Consider the following 26918-nt stretch of genomic DNA (forward strand, 5'->3'; position numbering starts at 1 on the left):
CCTTTGTTTGTTGTATTTAACCTTGAGATTGCTACTCAAACCTGAAGTAAAGCCAAAGGCTCAAACCCAAGACTGGGCTTGAACCCACAACCTATAGCGTAAGGACAGTAGCTCCTCAGCTCTTGTGCTGCACTACCTCACCATGCACCAATTCAAATTTTGTTTCTCGTATTTAACCTTGAGACTGCTACTCAAACCTCAAAACTGTTTCAAAGCAGCAGTGATGTCTGCATGAAGGGGCATGAACCCACAACCTCAGACAGCAGGTTGGAGCCTGCAGCCCTTCAGTTGTTCCCCTGTGCTATTCAAGCACATGCCTCATTGTGTCCGTTTCTCATATTAGACCTTGGGATTGTTTACTAAACCTCAAAACTCTTTCAAAGTTTACAGTTTGAAGCCCTGACTGCAACCAAACCCTCCTTCTGAGAGAGCAGGTTTGAACTGAGGATCCTCCACACTTCAGCCTTCCTGCTATCTCCCTGCACTGTTCCACCACACACCTGTTGATGCTTTTGAATCCAACCTCAATTCTCATAGATTCTCAGGCTGGAATCCACAACACAACACACTTGTCTGCTGGAATTGGTTGAACAAAAATAAAAATCCATGTAAAAAAAATTACTTCTCACTGTTCTCAGGTAAAATATTTATGCAATTAAAATGCGATTAATTAATTACAAAGCCTCTAATTAATTAGATTAATATTTTTAATCGAGTCCCGGCCCTAGTTATAATGCAATGTAAGTCTCTAAAAGCGTCAGCTAACGACATGTAATTCACCCTTTAGCAACGCACAACATTGACCCGTAGTACAAACTAATCTATTCAAACATCTGGTGTTTGAATGTAGCATCGTGTTGTGTTTGGTAAGCTCACTTAATTCTCTTCAAAGTCCAAAATAGTCATTTTATTTTTAAGTCTTAAGGTTTCAGATCAGGACCTACTGCCACCATCTCTCCCTTAAAGCCTTCAGTTTAACATGAAAACTACTTTGCATAATGATGTCTTGGCCCAACTGTAAAAGGAAAGCTGTCTAAAGGTGGTCCAACGTACAGAATCATGTGACGTCACTGACTTGTGAAACAACGTTTGAGCAGGTGTGTCGGTTAAATAGTGTTTGTCACCTTTGACATGTTAAAGGAAATTCTAATGTTTAGTTGATTTCAGACCATATAAAAGTTCCTACATTTATGGACATTGTACAGTCACTGCAGGGAGTTTTGTTAAATGACAAATCTGATCATTGAAACAACAAAAGAAACAAAGTCCACACTAAAACATGCAGATTATGCTCTTAAAAACTGGTATTTGCCATTACCTAAACTTTGCAAAATTGGTACTTAATTTATTATCATAAATATCAGCAACAAAACATTAATGCACTGATTTGAATTAAAAAACAAAGTGTCGCAGGCCTTTGTCACACAAAAACAAGTCCCCCTTTGTGTGTGTGCAGCGTGCAGATCATCCAGCTCAGCTTAAAGTCAGTCTAACACTGCCTGCCTAAAGAAAGGCATTCTGGGTAGGGAGTGAGCAGCTATGTGCTGTGGAATGTGACCTCACAGCAGCAGCCAGGCACAAGACCTCGAAAATAACTCACATTACTGAGAAAGACAATCAAATGTTTTCTTTATTTAAAACATGCAATACAAGGAGTACTGTGGAGTGCAATCATTAAATGTCAATGATTTGTTTATGATTTAATGCTTGTCAATTACAATAACACCAATAACTTTATATATATATATATATACAGAGAGAAATATATTGTCAGATTAAAGCAGTATGATACAGACATTAAATGATCTAATTGCTTTATATACAAACTTCCAAAATCTTTAGAAAGATATGGCAATTTAACACAATCTCAACACTAAGTGTATAAAAACAAGTAGAAAAGGTAAAAAGGGTCAGCATTTCCACACCTACAGCATGAAAAGGACACACAAAATGTATAATTCTTTTTTGTTGTTGCATTTTCCACTCGTGGGTTGAACCTGACTGGTCTTTACATTACAAATGTCGAGTTATGGCAATGTGAGATTTTGCTGAAGCAGCAGACTGAGCTGCTTTGGTTTCCATGTTCCTCTAATGGTGGAACATGGAAACTAAGCCTCACGCCCACCTGCACAGACCCTGAGTCAGCATGGGAGCTGAAAAGTGGCCTCCTGTTCGTTTCCTCCCGGCTCGACGTCTGACGACCGCACAATAAGGCACCGGAACCGATGGCAGCTACTTACAGCTTCAGGAGTTACTTTAGTGGTTGCTCTGACCAATGGTTCATGGTGGTCCTTTCACAAAGCTTTCATTGTTCAGTTATTTTACAAACTGTCTAAAACACTTCAACTTACAAGACTTCACAGGACAAAAAGCATGCATTAAACCCTCTGAGATGCTACTGAGTATCACCGTGAAGCCAAAGGCTTCAGTAAAATGTCCAAGAACAACCAGAACCGACCCGTCCAGGTCCAGTTTGAAGTGTTTTGCTATGTGCCTTTTTTAGGCACAATCCGTACACATTTTCAGACTGACAATAAGTGATTGAACAAAAGGTCGTGCAGGGGTTAGTGGGAGAGCCAGGACTTGCTTGTGCAAAAGTATTGATCAAATGCCTGATCACGTGTTAGCTGTATGACGGACATCAATCACTTAAAGTGCCAGAGTAACAACAATCAAACAGAAAATCAAAAGGTGACAAAAGGACGTTTAGAAAACAAATTGAAGTACAATCGCAGAGTGGGTGAGACATAAAGAAGGTAAAGTACTGTGAACGGATGTAAAACATAGATTTGGAATGCTTCAGACGGATATCTGGTTTCCCTTACTTCCTTCATGCCACTTATGGACTTTGGTAACTGAGATATTGACACGGCTGCATAGGATTTCTCATTTCTGTCTTATGGAACACTGATGAGACACTGAACCCCTACATCTATGTATTAGAGAGACTAGGCCCATAGTTGTGTTGGGTTGAATAAATGCGCCCCTCCCCTCATCAACTACAGCACCAGCGTCAGGAGGAGCTGTCCTTTGGGTCTGAGACAGTATTACTGCAGAACCTCTCCCTCATTCCACCCCTTTGGTTACCTGAAGCACCACTACTGAGATGTTCAAACTCTGCAGCAAGAGAGGGGGGGCGGGGGGGTCAGAAGCCTGGAGGGGATGGATCAGTTTGACAGTACATGTGTTGCTTCAGATTATCGCCTCTAAACAGACTCGAGGAAAAAAGAAAAGAAGCAGAGTTAGAAGAAGCTGCAGCTTGGGATGAATGCTACTTTATGCATAGCACGTTGCGTTAGCCTTTTGTGGTTTAGCACTAGCATTCTGCCAGCTACAGGGTGTTAGATCAGAGGCGGGGGTCGGGTATGAGAACTATGTACCGGGGACGGATTCTCTTCAATGGGGTTAGACGGTGGTGGGGGGGGAGACGCTGTCCTCCGTCTCCACCTTCTGCTCCGGCGAGCAGCACAGGAACAGGCGAGTGCCCAGGCTCTTGAAGGCGAATCCAAAGTACATCATGTGGCCCATGGCCACGAAAGACACAGAGATGATGACCAGAAGGCCGAAGGCCTCAGGGTTGGGAGCCAGAATCACCATGATGAAGTGCAGCAGGTCCAAGAGGTAATTCATGGAGTTCTGGACGCCGTTGATCACACCTCGCTCTGACTCGATGACGTTCTCCTGGATGAGCTGGGTGACCGTCAGGTCAAAGGACCACAGGCCTGCAGCACACAGATCAACAGTCAGTCCTGATTCCACTTTACAGCCGCATCATAACCGCCTCACGCAGGAATCATCCAGCACGTTATTGACACCAAAGGTTGCGAATATTGCTCAGCTGTATCGGTCCTACGTGCCTGAACCCGTGGACCCGTTTGAGGCCCTTGTAAGAAGTCGTAACTCCATAATGAGCGGAAGCGAACATGCCAACGACCTGTAATTCCCTTTCAATAAATCAATAAACGACGCATTTGCTCCCCTGTGGTGTTTGGACAGGTTTCACTCACCAACTCGAGCAGCGATCACGCCAGCAAACAGCAGACTGACGGACATGTAGGACTGCAGCGGCGCCACCTCTTCGGCCGGAGCCGCCGCCGTGGCGTTCAGAGCGCCGAGGCCGTTGGCGAGGCCGTGCTCGGCCTCGGGCAGCATCTTCTCGCCGATCAGGTGCGCGTAGACGTCCTGGAAGGGCGAGACGCTGAGGTCGAAGGGGCTCCCGGGGGCGAAGACGGAGACCACGCACAGCACCAGGCAGGCCAGCTGGGCCGTGCCCGAGATGAAGCCCGTGCGGATCAGGCCGCACTTCTTGCGAACCCAGGTGAAGGCGACGGTGCCGCAGATGCCCGCCACGGCCGAGGCCCCCATCAGCAGGCTGAGCACGGAGCCGTTGAGGCCCTGCGTGTAGGCGAAGCCGGTGGTGATGCAGTCGAAGCCCAGCACGGTCATGTAGAGGAACGCCAGCGACATCCCGGCGAAGAAGATGTTCTGGTTGTAGTAGGCCACCCAGCCGGCCCGCAGGGTGCGCAGGGGTTCGGCCATCTGGTAGCAGCAGCCCCGCTGCTCCGGGGAGGCGGGTTTGGCCGAGGTGTCGTTCATCAGCGGCTGAGAGGACTCCTCGGGGCTCAGGCCGCTCTCCGAGTCTGAGGAGGAGAAGTTTGGATCCGTTTAGAGGAGAGAAGCTGTTTCCGGTCGGACTGGTCACGCGTCTCGGTACCTTTGGACGGGCTGAGCTGCCGGAGCTCCTGCTGCTGCTGCTCCTTCTGGCCGGCTTTGGAGGCCAAGGCCGGCGTCTTCTGGTAGACCTTCCACAGCAGAGCGTACTCCACACACATGGAGCACAGGTTCCAGCCCGAGATGAAGCCGCAGCCGATGAAATGGGAGCCGAAGGACATGATCTGGCCCACCAGCATGGGCGCCAGGATGTTGGTCAGCTGGTCGATGATACGCACCGTGGCGTTCATGTCTGTTGGAGAGCAGGGAAGGAGCACGAGTCAATGCATCGTATTCCTATTGTTCTGGCTTTTACTGAAGGTGTTTCCACCATGTGAGCGAGTTATTGTGAGTGAGAGTGAGTCAGCATGAAGGGTTCAAAGTCTGCCACACGGAGGAGACGTGATAACAGCTCAGATGAGGCAGGTAGGAAACACTCACCTGCCAACTTGCTGCTGTCCTGACCTGCAACAACCACCACCCAGTCCCTCTGGATGGTGATGGACGTGGCCGTGCTGGCGAGGTTGGCCATGTTGGCGATGCTGATCACCAGAATGTAGCAGGTGGTCTGAAAAACACAACATTTGCATCTTTAATAGTGTTTCTCAGTCTAAAATCCAACAAAGAGTTGATTTGATTAATAACTATTGCCTTTATTTAAGTCAGCCACAGTGTTATAATAATAAAACAGGTGACATGTTACTTTATTATCTAAAACACACACAGCTGAACAACAAGTGATGTTTACTCAGTGGATTTTAAAGATTGTTCGAGGGCTGCAGAGGTGAAAGTAACCAGCATTTCAGAGGCCGACAAATCTGAAAAGCAGATTTATACCGTTTTTCTGATCCTTTCTATAATCTGACCCTGAATGTGTTTTAGTCCACAGCTAAATCGACCCCCCCCAACACAGGTTATGCATGATAGATACTATATAGTCACTATTGGGTTAAAATGGCTCTAATTTTGGTTATTTTGAACAATGCCTTTGTATTTCTGTGAAGAATAACTACAACAGAAGGCTGGTCATGTGACTCCAACGACAGCAGTGACACAAAACCCAACGAACCCAGCATGTTTTGTCTGGAAATGTCCGTCTCTGCGTTCACATTGTGAGGCTCAGACGGGCCGGGCCACATTTCTCTCTGTCATGTGACTTGAGGAACCTGCTGACACACGTTCTCCTATTTCACGCCCCCCCCCCCAGGCACCATCACACGGGAGAATCTTTCTGCAGGAAAGAGTTGAACTCTGAAGACCGTCTGGTGGACAGAAACCTGTGGAGCCAGAAGCTCTGCTGAAGCACACCGCTCACGACCTCTTTGTTAATAAGAACACGCAGAAAGCTGGTCGTGTGATTACAAATATTACTGATCAATAATGCCAGAGGAACGTGAGCCTAACGACACATATCTGGGGTTTAAATGTATGTGTTGGGTTCAGTCCAAGGTCTCCTGGAAGTGAACTCCAATCGTTCTGCCCATCTGTCGAAGCGTTGAGGTCATCATGAATGAAACAGGAGTCCTTATCAGTCAAAGAAAGCAACTTCTCAATCTCAGGGTCACGGTTTTCTACTGCTTTTAGATCACGTTGAAACAAGCAGCGTGAGCAAAGCAGAGGCATCTTACCAGAACCCATCCATTGTACAGCTCAGCTAGCTGCTCCTTGAAGTTGAAAACAACCATCAGTAGGATCCCACACACGATGACGCAACTGTTCTGGACCAGCAGCGAAGTCTGGGCCACTGTGGAAACATTAGCAACGGAAACCTGATCAGAGACAACGCATTTCTGTCCCTGGTTCTTCTGAGAGGGGGGGGGTACATTCCCCTCTCACTAATGGAATAGAGGTGCATCTGACTGAACAGCAGGGATCACACTGTGAACTCAGACCTCTCAGGGAACATGTTGCTACCTTTGAGCCTGGGATTCTTGTCCACCCAGTCCCCAATGATGGCCCCCAGCAGCAGCACGGAGCCGGCCACCACCAGGCCGTACACGGCCGTGAGAAGCAGGCTGTTCCCGTACAGCTCCACCAGGAACACGGCCACGGCGAAGTTCCACATGCGGTCCCCCTGAGAAGACCACGCGTTGGGATGTGTAAACTAACACTGTTCACTGATTGGAGGTATTTATAAAGACAAGAAACAGTTGGTGGTAACAGTTGTATTAACATCTAATGTGATGTCATTGGTTGGACATCATGGAGCCCTTCATCAGGATGAAGATGTATAATCCTTCCAAAGACTCACCCATGTTGACAGAGCATGGCCCATGTAAATAAGGAATTTAGCTGAAGTGAAGAAGTCCCGGACAGACTCTGTGAGGAGAACACATCGGAGGGTCAGAGTGAGGGCAGCAGGGTGGGGGTCGATGGGTCTTCTCCATCCAGCCCATCGACCGCTCGGTTTCAGGACAGATTGCATTATGTCGCATCGGGTGAAAACATGAACCTACCCCAGCAGCTCTTCTTGGGTGTGGAGTTTTCCATCATGAAGCTCTTGCTGTTGCTCCTTCTGTATCTGCTAGATGGTCTTTTGTGATGACCCGTAATTCCGCACCTTCTGTCGGTCTGTCGCTGTCGACCCAAACAACAAAGGACGCGGCGTCTCTCGGTTCTTCTCCCTTCCAAACTTAGCTATCACTGTAGCTGAAGTCGGAAAGCTACGCTTTTATGGCCTACGGAGTCGTCTTGGTTGCAAGAAGAAAAGAAAAGAAGAAGACCACCACCCCCCCGGAGCCGCTCCGCTGGACGCTCTCTGCTGTGCTGCCTCGCGCTCGCGGCCCCCCCTGATATACCCGCGCTGTCACGTGACGCGCCACTATTTACACGGTGAAGCTCCGCCCACCAGCGCTGCTGCTTATTATTACTCTACAACATTCAACTATTACAACTGTTATAATAGTCAAATAACAGGTCTACCGTTGCAGAACGTCATGGTGGAAATACTATCAGCAACTACATGTCTTTATTTTAAAGAAAAAACGGAATCATATCTGCAAAGTAAATTCATTAATGGTTGAATAACTATAATCGAGTCAAAATTAGAATGTGTCCCTGAAGTCTTTCTTGATGTACTTACACCGAAATAGAAATAACAACTAACTAACTAACTAACTAATAACAATGAACAACAACAAGGTGAGGTAAAGAAGATATATAACGTCCACAGGTAGTGAAAGAATAGATGTAAACATGAATAGTATATTTATATAAAAAGCACCAGCACCTCTACTTTATCGTCCAATAATGTAACAGTTTGAGGTTGTAGTTCAGCTCGATGTGCATATGTATACGTATACATTTCTGAGAGGATGTAAAATGAAACGGATACTTGATATCAGTAAATTATACGAACATCAAAAGACAACGCAACAGACTAAGAGACCTTAAGACACCTGTGCATTTGGTTGCCACACAACACAACTTAGAGTTGGATGTTTTGAACATTTTGTTGTTATTGACTTGATCGAGTGAAGCTGTTTACCAAAGAGCTTTTCAGTGAACAATATCAAAATTGTGTACAAATCACACATTTGAATGACTTGCACTTGCTCACCTGAGTCATCAGAATCCCGGCTATAATTAACGTCTGCGTGGATGAGTGATCCTCGGCACCAAGCCATAAAAAGCACAAAACAAATGCACCTGCCTGCTTTATATGTTTCTTAACTTAACTAAAAGGGGGCCTTCCTTGTCTTTGGTCTGTGCTGGATTCTCATGTCTATTCTGAAAGGAGGTGTTTTTGTATTTCACTGAACTGACAGGAAACAGAGTTTTGAAGGGGCTGCTGGGTGGATTTTGTTATTCTGGATACTATTTGCCTGGAGTCAGGCTGGCTGCTTACGCCTCTTCCCATTCTTCATGCTAAAGTGAGCTAACCGTCTGCTGGACGATAGCTTCATATTTAGTGTAGTATTAGTGTATAGAAAGCCATATGCACACTAGTCCAACACATGGACCTGCTCCGTGCCATCTCATCCTATGAGAGAGCAAAACTGACACTCACAAGGAACATAAGCACATATTTTGAGCCAGGTGATGACAATAGGCGCGTCTATCCTTTTGTGATCTATTCAGGGATTACAGAGAGCTTTCAGCCATATGAAAGACTACACACATTGAGCAGGTACAAACAGATTACCTGCCGCACTATTAGTGGGCCGGCGTGTCAGCCAGGCTCAGATGCCTCTCACCGGCGGTCAGACGCCTGCCGTGTCATTTTGTGGCCATGTGACCTGCAGGTATGTCGGCCCCTGACCCCATCCGTATTGAGCCAACAACAAGCGGTGTTTACGTCGGCTATATTTGTGCTTCCAGTACAGAAATATGAGAATGACCTGCCTCCTGTGGCCTTAAGTTGGCCGACACTCCCAAGCCACAGCTGAAGAAGGGATAGAGGTGGAGGGAGGGTGTGAGAGATGTGGACGGTGTACGTGAGGCTGGATCAGATCATTCATCTATTCTTAATGTGGGGCTTCTGTCCACTCTTTGTGTGAGTTCTAGGAATGTGTTAGATCTGAAAGGTAACCCTGCAAAGCTCTCTTGGGTTCTGAGTATATAGAGAAACTCAAGCCAGACTTTTGAGGTCTCCCCAAATCTCATTATACTGGGCAGAGTAAGATTACCAAGCATCTGAGTGACCATAGAGCACCAGTAACAATGATTATACTTATTAAAATGACCCATTGTTGGAACATAACAGCGTTGTGGACTTACTGTGGATATGTGCCGTGGCTGAGGCATAAGACTTTGTGTGCCGGACAGCTCTATCAGAGAAAAATAAACAGCAAAGGTCACCTGGCAGCGATGACCTGGACACCTGTGTCAAAATGTCAGCCCTTGTTTCCAGGGAATGGACCTGTAAACATCTGACAGCTGTGTCAGATCAATACAACGTTCCACTGAGGTACATTTACTTTCATACCGCAGTCAATGTGTTATTTCAATGCTCTAATTTGATTCAATGGGGGAAATCAGCATGAAACTGCCCTTAAAGGAATGTAAAGGTTGCACAAATCTGGAACTAAGTGTTGAACTGGCATAATGTGCTCGAGATCGAGAGACAAAAAATGGAGAAATGCGGTGACCACGTAAAAGATTGAGGTCCAGTCTGGACCCGGTGGAGGCCAAAGACTATTAATGTACAAAAATTGCCACAAACCACTGCAAAGTTACAGAAAAGGATTACCGAAAAATCTGATTACATTAGAATTCAGGGATTCTGAATTTTACAATCTGAGCGCCCTTAATCCTGACAAAGCTCCAGTGAGGAACTGGACCAAACAAAACCTCCCAGTTTGCATTTCAACTGTGGATTAATGTTCCATAATGTGGTGGCTCCTGTAGTGTGTGTAAATGAGAATATCTACTAGAGGAGAATAATACACACGTCAGCGCGTGTCGACGTACGGCCTCCCGCCGCCAGGGGGCGGTGCGTCACGACGGGACACCGCCGCAGAGCCGCTGATCACGTGTTCTCTGACGCGTCGACCGGTCGTTCGCGTTCACCAACATGGCGTCGAAGCTGCGCCGCAACGAGGCTAATTGTGAAGAGGCGTCTGCTCTTAAGGAGGAACTGAACAAAAAGGTAAAACCCCAAAAGGTGTCTGGTCAACACGAGACTCACCGTGACGTGAACTCCAGGACGTTGTTCCATCGAGAGGACAAATGTCTCAGTGACAAAGTGTTGATCTTTTGCAGATCAAGGAGCAGAAGGTTGTAGTGGACGAGCTCTCCAATCTGAAGAAAAACAGGGTGAGTGGTGAGGAACAAAACATGTTCCATACCTCCCTAAAATATAAACATGTCTGAGGAAGGTCTCTTTCTGTGTGCTCATGGATGTGTTGTCTAATGTTTCTCAGAAGGTTTACACCCAGCAGAGGAACAGCTCCATCTTCTTCCTTGCAGACCGAGGTCAGACGCTGGGTTCCTGTAAAAGTGAGTGGACGGCAGTACTTTAAGTCATGGATAAACTAACTGAAAGGCGACCACGAAGCCTCGTATCAGTGAACTGACGAGATTTCCTTTCTCCAGAGGAACTCGACGCCATGAAAAGGGATCTTCAGGACCTGTAAGTCTGACCTTCATCGCAGAAATGTGCGGCATCTTTTGTCTGTTGAGCCTGTCTCCCGCTCGGCGAGGGCAGGACGAAGCGCTTCATGAACATTTGAGGAGACGGGGGCCCGACTCCAGCAGGGACCTCACAGTCGGAGGCACAAACCCCTTCTACCAGTGTTTGCTGCGTGGCCACGTCCTCCACATGAGAGGTCTGCTCACCCCTCAGCCCATTCAGGACCACGCTGGAAATGTTCTGCTGTGGAATGGAGAGATCTTCGGAGGCCTCCCGGTGAAGCCGGAGGAAAATGACGCCGCTGTTGTCTCTCGCCGGCTGTCCTCCTGTGACGGCCCTGCACACGTGGCGTCCGTCCTGGCGGCTGCGCGGGGGCCGTGGGGCTTCGTTTACTACCAAAAGGCCGGAGACTACCTCTGGTTCGGCAGAGACTTCTTCGGGAGGCGGAGTCTGCTGTGGGACTTTGATGCAGAGGTCGGCGCCTTGACCCTGACCTCTGTGGCTGGCTGTGGAGCGGCTCGGCGGGCCTGGCAGGAGGTCCCGGCAGTCGGTGTGTTCAGGATAGACTTGAAGGCAGTGGGCTCCGTGGCGTTTGAGCTTTTTCCCTGGGCTCGACGTGGCAGCCATCTGGCGCCGAGCTTCACTCCCGCCGGCTGCCGCGCTGTGATGAACCGGTCGGGCCTCGTACTCCCGGCGCCCGTTGGCCCTCTCAACACCGCCGTTCCCCAGTCGTTGGACAAAGGAGAAACTCCTCCGAGCCTCCGTCCATGCGTCAAGGACCTGGAGCAGCTGCTGGCGAGCAAAGAGAGCGACGCCCAAGTGAGCCGTCTCGTTGACGTCCTCAGCGAGGCAGTGCGGCGCCGCGTGCAGCCGCTGCCGTGCGATTCCCCTCCTTCCAGCCCCCTGGCCCGCGTTGCAGTGCTCTTTTCGGGAGGCGTGGATTCCATGATCCTGGCGGCCTTAGCTGATCGTCACATCCCTGCTCAACAGCCAATAGACCTTCTGAATGTGGCGTTTAAACTGCAGCTGCCAAAGAAGCAGAACGAGTCTGCAAAGAAACACAGAAATAAGGCCACAGATCTTAAGAGGGACGGCGATCCCCAGACGCTGAGCCCCTTTGACGTCCCAGACAGAATCACTGGAAAAGCCGGACTCAAGGAATTACAAGACTTGTGTCCCCAAAGAAGATGGAATTTTGTTGAGATCAACGTAGCAAAGGAGGAGCTGCAGGAAATCCGGCTGCAGCGCATTCGCCACTTGGTGCATCCTCTGGACACGGTGCTTGACGACAGCATCGGATGCGCCGTGTGGTTCGCGGCGAGAGGAACCGGGCTCATCATGGAGGACGGTGACCAGAGGCCCTTCACGTCATCGGCAAAGGTGAAGCACTTTAACAGGAATACACACAACTTTAGTCCCATCAGCCAGACGACTTCACATAAAACATACGAGCACAACATTGGTAGATTCAAAGCGATGCCTTTGTGAGAAAAAAACCACATCATTGCACTGCATTCTGGGTTATTTCCCAGGTCGTTCTGACGGGAATCGGAGCGGACGAGCAGCTCGCAGGTTACTCCAGACACAGAGTCCGATTTACAAAGTCGGGACACGAGGGGCTGATCCAGGAACTGCAAATGGAGCTGGACCGGATCCCATCCAGGAACTTGGGCAGAGATGACCGAGTGATAGGAGACCACGGGAAAGAGGCCAGGTAGGTGAAGTGGACTTACCACATAAAACTGTTCAGTGTGAACCAACATGAACAGTACCAGGAGCCCAAAACCCAAGTAGCTAAATGGAATCCAGGTCATTTGAATGAATAATAGGTATCAATCCCAGTAGATGTCAGGAATCCTCTTTTCTCCTGAGGGTGAAAGGCTTGAAGGCAGGTCGAGTAACTGCTGATGAAACGCTCCACAGGTTCCCCTACTTGGACGAGGACGTGGTGAGCCTCCTGAACTCTCTGCCCGTGTGGGACAAGGCCGACCTGTCGCTTCCTCGCGGCGTCGGGGAGAAACTCCTCCTGAGGCTGGCGGCGAGGCGCCTGGGCTTCGGCCAATCAGCGCTCCTGCCCAAAAGAGCCATGCAGTTTGGCTCCCGCATCGCAAAGATGGAGCACCAACAGGAAAAGGCTTCAGACAAATGCACACGACTCCTCAGTGACTAGCCACATCGTTTCCATCTTTTATTATACAATCAGAGAAATCATATTAAAGCTTTATTTACAGTTACAATTCTTGAATTTGGTCATTTGATTTATAACATGCTGGTCATGTTCCTCTAGACCATGTAAGACCCAACATCTTGAAGTTTTTCTCTGAAATAAAGGTCACATTCAATATAGGAAGGAAGGTTTCCGACATCAAAACGTCCTGCAATCTGATGAGTGTATACAGGCTCTCTGAAAGGCAGGAAAGTCCGTTTAAAAGTAAAGTACATTCACACCATGAAGCAGGACTACGTATTGATTTGATATCGTTGCTTATCCCTGACTCTAGTAGAAATTACCTGGGAATGAGCCAAGACACAAAGTTCCCTGGAGCGTCTTTCTCCTCAATAGGAGCCTCCTGGAAAACACATTAAATAAAACAATACGTCACATGTTTACTTCGTATTATTAAACTATTAAATGTACCTTCTTTTCTTCAAGAAATGCATCCAACAGAGGAAGACTTTTCTTTGAGAGCACGTAGAAACACGGACACTGAAAAACAAAATGCAAGTTCTTAGCTCTCTGTATAAAAATAGAATATATTTATATCATCTCCTTCCTGTTAATGCGCTGACAGTCATGTGATGTACGTGAAGATCATGTCAAAAGCTAATCGTTCGCCTGTAGATGGAAGAACTTACTGCGCTTCTGGACTTTGTCTCTGAAGGAAGAGGCTTCTCCTTCATACAGAGGACACGGAGATCGCTGCCTACTTCCAATATCCCGTATTTCTGCGTTTCTGTGTAGACACACCATGCAGATCTAAAGACACTTGGGCTGCTACAGAAGAATGAACTGAGTGGGGGGCTCCTGTCTTCTACTCACCCTCCTCTTTGCACTGGTAGGAGAGCACCAGACAGCTGCTCTCGCTCTTCTCCTGGAGCTCAGAAAACCTCTCTTTCACTTTACTGAGGCTAAAATCCTCTTTGAAGAGGGTGTCACTGCAGTGGATGCCCAGGGGGAGGATTGCAGAATCAGGACAGGACTTTGAGTAGAACTCTGCAGAGTTGATGATTAACTTTGGGATCTTACCCCCCAATCACAAGGACATGGTCCTCTATGTTGAAGTGCTTCACAGCAAGTTGCAAGCAGCCTACAGCACCAAGGCGACCCTGCAGAGAGAGTTACACAGGTCTAGTGTTCCTGAGACACGTCACAATATGCTGTTATGATGGAGCAAACGGGTTTACGTCATTGCTTCTTGTCTGGTCGCTGACAATGTGGACATTTGTGTAACGTGAGGCCCACTCTTCAAAAGCAGCCAGGTGAACACCGTTGGTCTGCGGGGGGGTGAGAGGAGAAGACAGTGTCTCAATCGGGTTTAAGTTCAATCAGCACTGGTGTGAGGTATTTAATAGTCACAATCAATGACTTACAACCACATACACGCAGTCCACGCAGCGGGACCCGGTCAGAGCTCGGACCCAGTGCGACACCAGGGCCCTCCGTCCCACCGGCAGAAGAGGCTTGGCGGTCCCGACCAGGTGAGCGAACCTCCCGCTGCTGTCGGCCACCACGTCCCGCTGCAGCCTGGTCCCGTAGCCGGCGGCGAGAATCACGGCCTTCATCGCAGAGCCGCTCGGTGGGAAGAATCAGGAAAACCACGCGGGGCCGGTGGATCTCTCGCGAGAACCAGGTCTGTCTGCGCGAGAAAAGGGTTGCAAAGCGTTTCCGGCTATGACTACCAAAATAAAAGTTTCTTACAGGGAAAAAAACGTTTTAATGAACCGCAGAGTCCAGCTGTAAAGCAGAAAGCCCGATGATACACACGTGGAATTATATAGAAGAATATTTACATTTCTGATAAACATGCACTTAAAAAAATACATTCATTCTGTTGACTACTTTTCACACTTGAAAGTACTGTCAGTGTTTCCTCTCCCATTGTAACAGTAAATCACACTGAAAAAGTGTATTTGAATACACAAGAAAAACTTCAACATATTCACGCAGGACTAAAGGAAAGTAATGGAATAAACAGAATTGAAGGAGGCAGTAAACCAGCATTGTGTTTATTTGTTTGCACACTCATCACATGTAAGCATATGCAAACCATACACAAAGTTGTCTTGGTCCCCTCTGCTCAAAATTATTTTTCTACAAATACAGAAAGAACAAAGCCTTTTGTTAACAATAAATCCTGAACTGTCTATAGTGCATTGATTTGAAGCAGTCAATCCACATCTTCAGTCCCAGCCTCAGTTTCTATGACGTCAGCTTCAACATCCTTTACAGGCTCCTGCAGGTCCGAGGATTCAGGCTGAGACTCCTCCATCGGTTCCTCAACTGCCTCTGCTTGAGATGCCCGTGCCTCCTCGGTTCCTGTCAACTCCTCCTGGAGAGAACCAAAGACCAACATTCCATTCAAAGATTTAAAAAAATTCAATTCTGAATTTTAAAATAACACATTTTTATTATACAATTAAATTCCCAGATAATTTGCGGCTGCACAGAGGTGTGTCACTGAATAAAGTGTGTGTTAAATAAATAACGGTGTGTTACCTTTCAGGCTAGAAGGCATTGAACCGTGTGCATTATAGTATTGGAACATTGTAGTATTAGTATTATATTCGAATGGTGTGCAGCCTCATTGATGGGGGAAAAAGGTACGAGTGGATGCTGTTTGTATCTGGAGTGTAGGCTTTAAGGTGCATCGATGCCACTGAGCCGTTCATATAACATGTAAATACAGACGGACGGGTCCACTTTGTACCATTTTAAACTTGGGAGAAGAGAAACATTACAAATCTAGTGTTACTTGCCTGGGAAAGCGTATGAACAGTATCTTCTTGTATCACTGGAGCAGGCTCCTCGTGCTCCATTGCTTCTTCCTCCTCTTTCACAACAGCTGCTTGTTGCTGCTGCTCAGGTGTTTCTGGCCTTTCCAGTGTCACAGTAGGAGCTTGTTCTTCAACTGGAGCAGGCACTGGTTCCATCTGTGTAAAAAGAGAAAAATATGACAACATCAGTAATCTTGATGGTTGGATTTTTACCATTACATTTTTAAATAGACAAATTAGGTGAGAACAGATCACTGAAAGCTCTGCAACGCTGAAAAGACGAGGCCTTCATTTTTGATGCACTAAGTAACAAATATAGTTTAAAAACACCTATATAACAGGAATACGCTACTTTACGGCAGGGACAAGTGTGCAGGTCTTATGGATTATGTTCATACCTCTTTCTCCACAACAGCCTCTACAGGCTTTGGTTCAGGCTTCTTATGGGCTTCCAGGACCAACATGATGGAGGCTGGTATGTGAGATTGCTGTTGCACAGAAAAGTCACAGTCAGGTGGTGCATGAAATCACATTTTTTGCACTACATATGCGCCACGGAGGCGGGAAACGGGTCCTACCTGGTGAGGCGTGAAGGAGAGGACATGCTGCAGAAGAGGCTCCCTCATCTCCGGGCAGCGCTCAAACACGCTGCTCAGCTGAGCGGGCGGCAGCTGCAGCAGCACGCTGTACGACTGAGGCTTCGTCCTCTGGCAGCACTTCACAAATCCCTCCCACACTTTGGGATACTTCCACACCTAAACAAAACCACAACCATCTCATGAACATGTCTTAGGAGCATTTCTGCCATGTTAAAAATATACATATTATATCAGTGAGTAAATGTTGGGCTGGAGTTTGGTGCTGACCTGTTTGACAATGAGGCGGGAAAGGATGTTCATGACGAAGCCTCCCAGGCGCGGATACATGGTGAGGGACTGGATGACGGTACGCATGAGCAGCATGGGGAGGGGACTCTGCTCCATCAGCTGCTGCATCACCACCGCCAAGACCTCAGACGTGTACACGTTTTTCTCCCCAAAGCACAGGTTGGTGGCTGCAGACACAAAACATCCTCACCAAATAACCACTGAAAACAAGTAACTTGTCCAATCAGCCAGTGATGATTTATTGGAAAATGGCTTCAATGCTAAAGTGATGCATCAGGGACAACATCGAGTCACAGACAGGCATCAAAAAGCTGTTTAACAAACTATATAAACATCAAAATAAACATAGCTTGAAGGTTCAATCAGTAAACACCACACTGACCTTTTATGATGGACTTCATGTCACATTTGGTTGAATCTATGTTGTGCAAAGCAATCAGCAGGTCTCCAGGAGTCAGAGGGGACACAGATGAACTCCCCTCACCTCAAAGACAAAACACATCCATGTGAGAACATCGGTTTAAAATGTCTTCTATTATACAGCGTGGTAAGAAATCTTTTTGCTTGGTTGCAATGTGTGATAAACGGTGCCAGAGGAGAAGTAGAAGGCTGTGGCCACGTCAGCAGTGAACCAAAACAGAACATATTCAAATATAGGGCTTCTTTAAATGAGTTTGTCACTGGTCTGAAGGGTCACAACATGTGACAAATAGATGAAAGGTTTGAAAGTGGGAGCAGGGTTAGGAACAAAGACGGCATGAGGTCCACCATTAGAAGAGAAAAACTTACTGTGCTGAGTACCCAAGAGACGGTTGAACACCTCCTTCACTACGATGGGGTTGAGTTTAATCAGCTTGGGGAGAGCCTGGATGACTTCATTCTAAAGGAGAAGAAGTGACAGCATTTATGATGACCACATATAACCAGGATGCAGGCCATTACCAGTTGGGTAATGTGAATTGTGTGACAGGATATTGAAGGTGTTGATGTGCATGTGGTGTGTTAACAGCCAGATCAGCTCACTAAACTGCTGCAATGTGGAATCAAACCTTTTCAAGGCCATTAATGACTGGAATTAGGAATCGAACATCTGGCACTCGTTTGTGGTAAAGGTCTCGCACCCTCTCCACCAGCTCTGGAGATGGAGGCACTGAAGGGAGGAAAGAAAGACTTGTTTTAAACATCGACACTCATTTGTGCCCTTTCCCCATGTCTGGTTGCTTTCTTTATTTTACCTTTATCAGTCAATATGTGCAGGCAGCGGGTAACTAGAGTCTCTGCCCCTTTAGGACAGTTTTCCACCAAGAGCAGCAGCTCAGGAGAGTTCATCCCCATCCCACGGATCTGAATGAAAAAAATGACAACTTAAGAGGAGCATCGCTTGAGTCAAGCACATTTTTCACAAGTTTTTTGTTCCTTCAACTTGATCCAAACTAAACACAGGTGTGTTGTACCATGTGCTTTAGTGCACCTGCTCTCATGGTCAAACAAGTTCAAAATACATGAAGAAATAGACAAACATGTAGTCCAATAGTCCAGCCTTTGCCCTCTGCTAACTTGTTAGCCATGTTAGCCAGTCGAGGCACGCATACCCGCCAGCTATCACATGACCTTTACACCTACAGAACCGACCAATCCGCATCAGCGGCTTTAGTTTGGCTCCAGTTATTTGGTGAGAGTTCAAAGAGAGACACGTGACTCACAGGCTGCTCTATTGCTCGCAGCACACTGCGCTTGATGTCAGCGATGGCCTCGGTGTAGACCGATGCCAGCTCCTGGACCAGCCGGTGGTTTAGAGGCAGCAGGGACAGGTAGAGGAACAGACACTGTCTCACCGTCTCCTCAGTCCACGGGGACGCCACCTCTGTCCCAACAAACACACAAGCAGAGGTCACAGCAGTCCACTAAGAACATTACATTATGTGTCATTTAGCAGATGCTTTTATCCAATTAACAAACCCAGAAGAACAACAAACATGAAAGTGCAATTTCATTAAATGAGTCGTAGATAAGAGCCATTCTCCAGAGGAGTGTCTTTAGGGTGGAAGATGAAAAGACTCTTTGGTGCCTGATGAGATTAAAGAGCTCATTCAAGATGGAAGTTGCAGCGTTTTAGTTCTCTGCAGAGGGATTTTATACTGGAAACGTTTATGGAATCTTGTTTCCTTCCTCCTTTACGGCAGGATATCAGTGGCTTAAACATAGCCAGTGCAATTCTGTCTCTATGGTTCATTTGGTTTAATAACCTACAGTAGTTGACCATATCTATGACACATATGATGTGTAATGTAATGTCTTGTTCTTAATAGCAGCATATTTGCTGTAATTCACTTCCAATTAGTTGTATTATATCTATGTTCTTGTGTAGTGGCTTCTATATTGTTTTGTGTGAAATAGATCATTATAATGAAAAAGAGCATTGCTCTGCACACCTGTATCTTTGTCAGCCCCAAAGAGCAGAGATGGAGGGTTGGGATGAACCAGCAGCTGCATGTAGTTCAGGGCAAACTTCTCAATGTAGTCCCTGAGATGGTCTTTCTCGTACATCCGCTTGAGAAACGCCAGCGCAGTGGTCCGCACCTGAAGGGAAAAACAAAATGACGACAACCACAGAGAAAGCGTCTGCTCTGGAAAGTTGGAGGATGCGTCACACAATGAACACCGTCTGTACGAGATGTTATCACCTTCTCTTTTTCATGTGAACTGAGATCCAGAAGCACGTGCAGATACTGAAACTGCTTTGAGGGCCGTTTGACAATAAGCTCCTTGAGAGTCGTCATGCCCAAATACACCCGAGACTGAAACAAGAAGGTGACAGCAGACAGGTGAGTGGACATGCAGGGCGCCAGCTCTTCATGCAAAGCCCCAGCTCTTCATCACACCTCGTCCTCGCAGTAGCGGCGGATCACCTCCAACGCAGACTCCGTTATAATTGGAGCCTCCAGTACCAGTTTGGTGAAAAGTCTGGAAGAAACAGAAGGGAAAACCAAATGAAACCCTGTTTTGGCTGATGGTGTTTGCTCCACAATATCAGCAAATAAACAGCAACACGACGTCTTTTGCTATTTTCCGTTATTATACAACACAACCATCATACTGCTTCGGTCCTTATGCATGAAAAGGAGCCATGAAAGGTTCATAACTGACGCCACCATAAGAGCTGTTAGAATGCTATGGAGCTTCCATGCTTCCCTCCTTTAGCATAGGAGCCACTCGACCTTTACGGGGGGAAAGGGGATAACTCGGTCCCACAATTCCTTGCAGCGGCGATATTTAAAAAGTGACGTATCACTGGCCGGTCACGAGAAATGACAATGACCAAGGAACGTGAACAGATCATCTAACCGTTAGCATAATTCATTTATGTTGCAACCTTTGTAGCACATCTGAGGAGAAGTTGTAGTTCTGCAGCTGCACGCTGACGTCACAATCAAGCGTCTCCTGTCAGTGAAAGTGGGATTCCCTAAGTCCTAAGTCCTCATGACCTCTCCTAACCATCTCTCCTTGACCCCATGAGGATTTCCACAGAGGTGAAGGAATAGTACTTGGGTAATTGTTTTCACAATTTAAATCCAGCCACAGTGTTGATGTTGTGTCAAACACATACAAGTATTGCGTTGCATCATCATCTAAAACAAGGATGCTCTGCAGTTAGCCGCGGCTCTAACGGTCTGTGACACGCCTATTAAGAGTAAAAACAAAGTGCAGGGAACAAGGGTTTTTGTTTCTAACTCCCTGATTGGATGACCCCTGAACTCAATTCTGCCCCCCAGATGACAGCAGAAGTTGCACACTGCACTTTTTAATGAGAACTACAGAAATTAAGGCCTGCAGCGAACATGTGAGAATGACGTTTGGGTCTCACCCATCCCTCTGCTCGGGTTTCTCCTGCAGGCCCGACAGCAGAGTGTAGAGACAGTGGTCGTAGCTGTCCAGCTGCCCGGTTGGCATGTGGCTGAGGTAAGTGTTGTACTCTTGGTAGAGGAGGGAAAAGGCCAGGTCACTCCTCGTCCTGATGTCCTCCAGAATAAATTGCAGCACGTCTTCTTTCATCATCCCTTCAAACTGCGTCACGAGCTTGGACAGGAGCTTCACTCGGACCTGCCAAACAGATCCACTCACACTGCTTTCATGCTTAATAAATAAAAATGTAGTGTAATTCAATCATTGTGAAGAAAATCACTTACATGGGACATGCCACTTTGAGCAATGGTCTTCTCTGAATGCAGGATGCGTCTGAGCGCTTTGGAGGTTAACTTTTCGATCTCGGCGTCTGTTAAAGGCTGGACAACATCCGACAGTCTAAAGACCTTTTTTCTGCCACTCGGCCCCGACATTCTGTAACAGAAGGAAATGATGTGAGCTAAAGAGTCTCACTTCATGGGAAGATCTGTGTTTGAGCTGGTACTCACTTGGCTGGTCCCGTAGGAAGGATGGGTTCAGGAAGCCTCTTGACTACGGCGGGAACCTCTGGCTGTGGAGACTTTTCTTTTTCGTAACCTCCCACCACAGAGATGGCTCTTCCCACCATCACCGCGGGAACTTTACGCTTGATGAACAGGTCCTTAGCAAGAGTGTCCTCTTCGTTGATCTCGCCTTTCACGGCGCCGTCTTCTCTGGCCTTGCACTTCTCAAGCCCTGAAATATCCCGTTTTTAAGTAGACCAGACATTATGTTCATAGGGTACCAAAGTAGTAAAGCAGACAGTCAATATACACTCACCGGCCACTTTATTAGGTACCCCATGCTAGTAACGGGTTGGACCCCCTTTTGCCTTCAGAACTGCCTCAATTCTTCGTGGCATAGATTCAACAAGGTGCTGGAAGCATTCCTCAGGGAGTTTGGTCCATATTGACATGATGGCATCACACAGTTGCCGCAGATTTGTCGGCTGCACATCCATGATGCGAATCTCCCGTTCCACCACATCCCAAAGATGCTCTATTGGATTGAGATCTGGTGATTGTGGAGGCCATTTGAGTACAGCGAACTCATTGTCATGTTCAAGAAACCAGTCTGAGATGATTCCAGCTTTATGACATGGCGCTTTATCCTGCTGAAAGTAGCCATCAGAAGTTGGGTACATTGTGGTCATAAAGGGATGGACATGGTCAGCAACAATACTCAGGTAGGCTGTGGCGTTGCAACGATGCTCAATTGGTACCAAGGGGCCCAAAGAGTGCCAAGAAAATATTCCCCACACCATGACACCACCACCACCAGCCTGAACCGTTGATACAAGGCAGGATGGATCCATGCTTTCATGTTGTAGACGCCAAATTCTGACCCTACCATCCGAATGTCGCAGCAGAAATCGAGACTCATCAGACCAGGCAACGCTTTTCCAATCTTCTATTGTCCAATTTCGATGAGCTTGTGCAAATTGTAGCCTCAGTTTCCTGTTCTTAGCTGAAAGGAGTGGCACCCGGTGTGGTCTTCTGCTGCTGTAGCCCATCTGCCTCAAAGTTCGACGTACTGTGCGTTCAGAGATGCTCTTATGCCCACCTTGGTTGTAACGGGTGGTTATTTGAGTCACTGTTGCCCTTCTATCAGCTCGAACCAGTCTGGCCATTCTCCTCTGACCTCTGGCATCAACAAGGCATTTCCGCCCACAGAACTGCCGCTCACTGGATGTTTTTTCTTTTTCGGACCATTCTCTGTAAACCCTAGAGATGGTTGTGCGTGAAAATCCCAGTAGATTAGCAGTTTCTGAAATACTCAGACCAGCCCTTCTGGCACCAACAATCATGCCACGTTCAAAGTCACTCAAATCACCTTTCTTCCCCATACTGATGCTCGGTTTGAACTGCAGGAGATTGTCTTGACAATGTCTACATGCCTAAATGCACTGAGTTGCCGCCATGTGATTGGCTGCTTAGAAATTAAGTGTTAACGAGCAGTTGGACAGGTGTACCTAATAAAGTGGCCGGTGAGTGTACTCTCAACCTCACAATGATTCTAGTCTCTGACCCCAATAAAAAACATCAACCAAACGTGACCCCCCCCCCCTCTATGTAATAGCACAACGTATCTTTCATTGAATAGACAAGAGTGGTACTGATATATTCAAATCATTCTTAGCAAAAAGTGAAATGAATAATAACTTGACTTATAACTATCGGTAAAATGAAAAAGTACTAGAATCAAAATGTCCTTTTCACCAACCTGGACCAATCCCAGCTGCAGTCATCTGCGTGGCCATCAACCTGGCCAGATGTTTGATTTGGGCATCAGTGCCAGCTGACTCAACAGGTGTGTACGTGGCCTGGAAGGATGCCGGCATGACATCAGGTAGATACACCATGCTGATCAGCACCTACACAACCAGACAGAGGTATGAGCTCCACTGTCACACTTAAGGGAGAGAAACCAAACCAGAAAAGGCCACTGCTGCTCACCAGGTTGGCCACGTTCTGTGGGGAGAGCAGTGGACGCAGGAACTCTGCAGTGAGGTCAATGGCAGACTGTGCTGCAGGAACGACGGCTGGTTTAGAATCAGACAGCTGGGCTGGCTCCTCTTTGTCCTCGTCATCCTCGTTCAGGGCCGGCTCTGCATGCAAATGGAAAAACGGGAAGAAATACTTGTGTTTACAATCAAGCTGCGCGTGTCTAACCGTTTCGTTTTTAAGATTAGATATTGTATGGATACTCCACATTCTCTTTAACTATTTCAAAGCCATTTCATAGCCCATCAAAATCAGCCAACCCACCAGTGTACCTTTAAATCCAACATATGTGACTGCTATCATCTACTCACCCATCTTGACCTTTTTTCCCTCTGTGTATTCTTCGTGGCGAGGTCTTTTGCGCTGCTCACGTGGGGCTGGGGTGGAGCGGGTTATTTCACTTTGGGGCATCCCCAGGTCCAGCAGCAGCGTGCCGATTTGACCCTGGAACTCCAAGCTGCAGGGATGCTTGAGGACCGCCACCAAGTGCAGCTTCAGATTCTTTCGCACGCTGCTGACCTGAGACTTGGCCAGAGTGGGTGGCAGGTTTGCTGACAGGAACAACACAAGAACAATAGCATTTCATATTATATCCTGACGGCAACTCGTGGTTTGGTATTAACCTCCGCCACACTTCTAAACGGCGTTGTTGAGATTGTGACCATGACACAGCTTACCATGCAACGTCTCGAATGCCTGCACCACCTCTGACATGAACATCGGCCTCTGGCGGGCGATAGTGGCCAAGGAGCCAAGTGTAGTGGTGAGGTTAATGCTTGAAATTGCTGGATGGACCATGAACTTCAGCAGCTTTTCCAGCGCATTCTTTCCCTCCTCACACAGCACACCTGTTTGCCACAGCATCAGCATGTCAGTGAAAAGAAGAGGGCTTTGATGGACAGGATTCAAAGGAAAAAAGTGTTTTGACAGTTTGACGTACCGTAGCGGACGTACGAGTGATCTCTGGGAACTTTGTCCAGGCTGGTGTCGCTCTCCTGGCGCTTGGGGACGTCGGAGTCGGACGTCCGCGGTGACAGAGTGATGATTAAGGATTCTGTAAACTTGATGGCGTGGGTGCGAACGCCGTCGTTTTCAGAGTCTAGTAAGGCCAGGACATCCTCTTTCATCTGTGTGACCATATCCCAGCATGACTCCTGCCTCTCGGATACGGCTTTGGACCGCACCAGCCACTGGCAAGGAAGAGGCAGAAGGGACGGGTTTGAAAAGGCAACAGATATTGGTCCTAGTAACTTTAGTTTTTGTATGTTCTTCACCAGATCTACATTTAAGTGAGAGCATTTCATAAATAAGGCATGAATTTACCTGCAGAGAAACCTTGTACAGTTGGGTGAGTGTGAGAATAGCTTTCTTCACCACGTTCACACTATCATCCTTCAGCAGCATGTTCAGATTGGCGACCAGTCTGAGAAGGAGCTCATTGTCCCTTTTACTGGGAACAACATTACAAAGAAAGACTGAGACACCGGCAAAATTCTTTCCTTCACTAACATTATTATGGATTTGTACAGCGCTTTTCTAGTCTTCTGACCACTCAAAGTGTTTAACACTACATGACATCATTCCCCCATTCACACACTAATGACAGGACCTACCATACACAGTGGCGCCTGCCCAACCAGTAACTAACATTCACACACACTGTAGTCACAGCTAGAGGAACAATGCTGGGGTTAAGTGTCTTGCCCAAGGACACATTGACGTGCAGGTTATTGGGGCCTGGGATCAGACCAACAACCCTCTGATTGGAGGACGACCTGCTCCCCCCTCACCCACAGTCGCCCCCGAATTAAAAGCCATGACAAGAATACATAATAACTCACCATGCCTCCTCGATGAAGCCAATGACAAATTTTCTCACTTCGATTGACTTGTCAGTCTGAAAGGCGATCAGCTCCTGCAGGATGAACAAGCCGATTGTTTTATGACCATTTCAATATAAGTTCTGCACAATGGGCCATTTTATTCTGAATACGGTTTATGCATTCAAATAGTTTTACTTATGGTCAAACAACAGTTAGTTGCATATTGGTATTGCAAGTAAAAATGTACTTACATCCAAGAAATTGTCAAGAAGAGAGGGATCCTTGTTAATGATGAGCTCCTGGACCTAAAAAGGATATAAATCAATTGATTCAGTATTGTTTGCTTCACATGGCTGTAGTTGGCCTCACACATGTGTCAAAGGTTTTGTATTAGTTTAAGCGATAAACAAAAAGAAAATATATAAAGGGGAGGAGAACGCCTGTTGAAATAGGCCTCCAGATTAACCCTGCAGAGAACATCCAGTGAGTCAGACTCATTTTCATTGATACAAGTCTCACATCATTATGAACATCTATCTTTAAACACACACCAAACAAATGGGGGGGGAAAAAACGTTCAAGACACAACGGAGACAAAAACAACAACTAAAGAACTATCAAATAATCAAGTAAGCAACTAAAGAAGAAGAAAAAAACTATTTGGATAAACAAACCACAAACCTGTTTCAGCACAGTGAGCTTTTCTTCTGTGGGTATCAGGGCAGCCTGGTTCAGCAGATCCACCACCTGCACCAGGACAGGCAAACTGAGTTAACACAGCATGACAGCCCATAACATGAAGGTGGGCACAAACAAACATGTTATTGTCCACTGAACCATAGAAACTGATCACCTCCATAGAGACTGCACTTTTGAATAATTAACCACTTAATTGTGTTTGTATAGAGCTGAATTCTGGATGAATAATCTGTAAACAGGTCAACGCTTGATCAGCCAGACACAAGTAATGCAGTGAGAATATTTCACCAACAGGTTCATCTCTAAGCAGCCTCAATGGTTACCATAACGCGTAGTGACGCGTTACGAGGATACCAACAGCTTACCCTTTCACTGGTGGTCATATCGACGACATTGGGAGTGATTTGAGTTCCCTCCTCCTCCTCTGATGTAAACTCCATGATGTTGCTCTGCTTCCTCCACTATGTGGACATCATGCTCTTCAGAACCCTGTTGAAAGCGGCTTACTGTGCAAGACATATGCGCAGTAAACAGACGTTTTTAGATGTCGTTTTAATATTCGTGCCACATTAAACACTCAAATGCACGGTAGTTGAAAGCCCTTAATAACAAGGTCTAGTAAAATTGTCCAAACGTAAAAATGAACGTTAGCTCTTACCGCGGTAGCCACATGCTAACCGTTATGCTAACTCTGCCTGCTGGTTTAACATTACAATAGCTACGATGCTTACTTACCACTGCAATAGGTCCTTACTTTGTTGTTTCAACCGAAATCAAACGAGATCAATGTGATGAAATAAATAGCGCAGTAGGTTTTTATATTATCGACAACTTGTACAACTCTGCTTTCTTAGGGAAGCTGCCATGTTTGACTGGAAAAGCCGTGATACTCTTCTTCTACGGTTTTAAAAGGGCGCATCAAAGCAGCGCCACCCAGTGGACACCTGCGGTCTAATGCAGAAAAGATCCAATATCAAACCTTAAATGTGTTACTATCGTTATGTTGCAAATACATACTTCGTTCACTGTCTGTTTATAATCTGCAAGTCATTCAACAGAATCACAGAATTTGAATCAAACTGGAGAGTTTTCCCTGGTATTCCATCAATTAATTGAATGGAAAAATACCATAAACAATACAAGCCAATTTGTTCAATTGATTATAGAGGGACATTGTATTATTTATTCAATTTAATGAATAACTGTAAAGAAAATTATTAGACTGGGTGTACTGTGATTTCTATTTTGTATAACAATTTTGTTACGATTTATATTTCCAAAACGT

The 26918-nt window shown here is 46.6% G+C and overlaps 5 protein-coding genes across 5 annotated transcripts; 2 read left to right on the top strand and 3 right to left on the bottom strand.

Annotated features, from left to right (window-relative positions):
* Nucleotides 1-1612: 1612 nt before the first annotated feature.
* Nucleotides 1613-7771, bottom strand: slc40a1 (solute carrier family 40 member 1). The gene is made up of 8 exons (XM_037487639.2): nt 7167-7771; nt 6962-7029; nt 6625-6784; nt 6339-6454; nt 5152-5278; nt 4715-4963; nt 4008-4640; nt 1613-3722 (listed from the first exon to the last, which is right to left on the bottom strand). Exons 1-8 carry the CDS (start codon nt 7201-7203, stop codon nt 3406-3408), a joined length of 1707 nt encoding a protein of 568 aa, XP_037343536.1. The 5' UTR covers nt 7204-7771; the 3' UTR covers nt 1613-3405.
* A 2250-nt stretch (nt 7772-10021) lies between these two features.
* On the top strand, nt 10022-10887 carry LOC119228297 (ASNSD1 upstream open reading frame protein-like). Its single transcript, XM_037487642.2, has 4 exons — nt 10022-10300; nt 10414-10467; nt 10575-10650; nt 10747-10887. The coding sequence occupies exons 1-4, from the start codon at nt 10226-10228 to the stop codon at nt 10785-10787; spliced, it is 246 nt and encodes an 81-aa protein (XP_037343539.2). The 5' UTR covers nt 10022-10225; the 3' UTR covers nt 10788-10887.
* asnsd1 (asparagine synthetase domain containing 1) lies at nt 10808-13020 on the top strand. Its single transcript, XM_037487638.2, has 3 exons — nt 10808-12163; nt 12316-12497; nt 12707-13020. The coding sequence occupies exons 1-3, from the start codon at nt 10808-10810 to the stop codon at nt 12951-12953; spliced, it is 1785 nt and encodes a 594-aa protein (XP_037343535.2). The 3' UTR covers nt 12954-13020.
* zgc:136439 (uncharacterized protein LOC678627 homolog) lies at nt 12983-14662 on the bottom strand. Its single transcript, XM_037487640.2, has 8 exons — nt 14375-14662; nt 14189-14278; nt 14031-14110; nt 13824-13939; nt 13640-13737; nt 13422-13490; nt 13295-13353; nt 12983-13187 (listed from the first exon to the last, which is right to left on the bottom strand). The coding sequence occupies exons 1-8, from the start codon at nt 14564-14566 to the stop codon at nt 13067-13069; spliced, it is 825 nt and encodes a 274-aa protein (XP_037343537.1). The 5' UTR covers nt 14567-14662; the 3' UTR covers nt 12983-13066.
* Nucleotides 14663-14981: 319 nt separating this feature from the next.
* Nucleotides 14982-26542, bottom strand: sympk (symplekin). The gene is made up of 27 exons (XM_037487637.2): nt 26369-26542; nt 25999-26139; nt 25616-25681; nt 25186-25239; nt 24953-25026; nt 24435-24561; nt 24052-24301; nt 23789-23959; nt 23423-23662; nt 23064-23215; nt 22831-22981; nt 21078-21303; nt 20853-21003; nt 20531-20766; nt 19548-19629; nt 19350-19463; nt 19098-19245; nt 18369-18529; nt 17901-18009; nt 17715-17815; nt 17455-17545; nt 17048-17149; nt 16645-16832; nt 16357-16533; nt 16177-16266; nt 15761-15934; nt 14982-15333 (listed from the first exon to the last, which is right to left on the bottom strand). The coding sequence occupies exons 2-27, from the start codon at nt 26071-26073 to the stop codon at nt 15172-15174; spliced, it is 3672 nt and encodes a 1223-aa protein (XP_037343534.2). The 5' UTR covers nt 26074-26139; nt 26369-26542; the 3' UTR covers nt 14982-15171.
* Between the last annotated feature and the right edge of the window lie 376 nt (nt 26543-26918).

Source organism: Pungitius pungitius, chromosome 10 (genome assembly GCF_949316345.1).
Source record: "Pungitius pungitius chromosome 10, fPunPun2.1, whole genome shotgun sequence".
NCBI lineage: Eukaryota > Metazoa > Chordata > Actinopteri > Perciformes > Gasterosteidae > Pungitius > Pungitius pungitius.

Bases quoted from the DNA above. Each gene is read 5' to 3' on its own strand.
- slc40a1 (XM_037487639.2), bottom strand. From the start codon at position 7,203: ATGATGGAAAACTCCACACCCAAGAAGAGCTGCTGGG. The intron at 5,279-6,338 runs GTAAGATGCCTC...TGTGTTTTTCAG, and splicing joins TGTACAATGGATGGGTTCTG to ACCACCTGCTACATTCTGGT. The intron at 3,723-4,007 runs GTGAGTGAAACC...TGTGTGCTGCAG, and splicing joins CGTGATCGCTGCTCGAGTTG to GCCTGTGGTCCTTTGACCTG.
- LOC119228297 (XM_037487642.2), top strand. From the start codon at position 10,226: ATGGCGTCGAAGCTGCGCCGCAACGAGGCTAATTGTGAAGAGGCGTCT. The intron at 10,301-10,413 runs GTAAAACCCCAA...GATCTTTTGCAG, and splicing joins AGGAGGAACTGAACAAAAAG to ATCAAGGAGCAGAAGGTTGT. The intron at 10,468-10,574 runs GTGAGTGGTGAG...AATGTTTCTCAG, and splicing joins CCAATCTGAAGAAAAACAGG to AAGGTTTACACCCAGCAGAG.
- asnsd1 (XM_037487638.2), top strand. From the start codon at position 10,808: ATGTGCGGCATCTTTTGTCTGTTGAGCCTGTCTCCCGCTCGGCGAGGG. The intron at 12,164-12,315 runs GTGAAGCACTTT...GTTATTTCCCAG, and splicing joins CCTTCACGTCATCGGCAAAG to GTCGTTCTGACGGGAATCGG. The intron at 12,498-12,706 runs GTAGGTGAAGTG...AACGCTCCACAG, and splicing joins GACCACGGGAAAGAGGCCAG to GTTCCCCTACTTGGACGAGG.
- zgc:136439 (XM_037487640.2), bottom strand. From the start codon at position 14,566: ATGAAGGCCGTGATTCTCGCCGCCGGCTACGGGACCAGGCTGCAGCGG. The intron at 13,940-14,030 runs GTAAGATCCCAA...CATCCACTGCAG, and splicing joins CATGTCCTTGTGATTGGGGG to TGACACCCTCTTCAAAGAGG. The intron at 13,188-13,294 runs GTAATTTCTACT...CCTGCCTTTCAG, and splicing joins GTGTCTTGGCTCATTCCCAG to AGAGCCTGTATACACTCATC.
- sympk (XM_037487637.2), bottom strand. From the start codon at position 26,073: ATGGAGTTTACATCAGAGGAGGAGGAGGGAACTCAAATCACTCCCAAT. The intron at 17,816-17,900 runs GTAAAATAAAGA...TCCTCCCTTCAG, and splicing joins GCACATATTGACTGATAAAG to TGCCTCCATCTCCAGAGCTG. The intron at 15,334-15,760 runs GCAAGTAACACT...GGTTCTCTCCAG, and splicing joins CTGTTCATACGCTTTCCCAG to GAGGAGTTGACAGGAACCGA.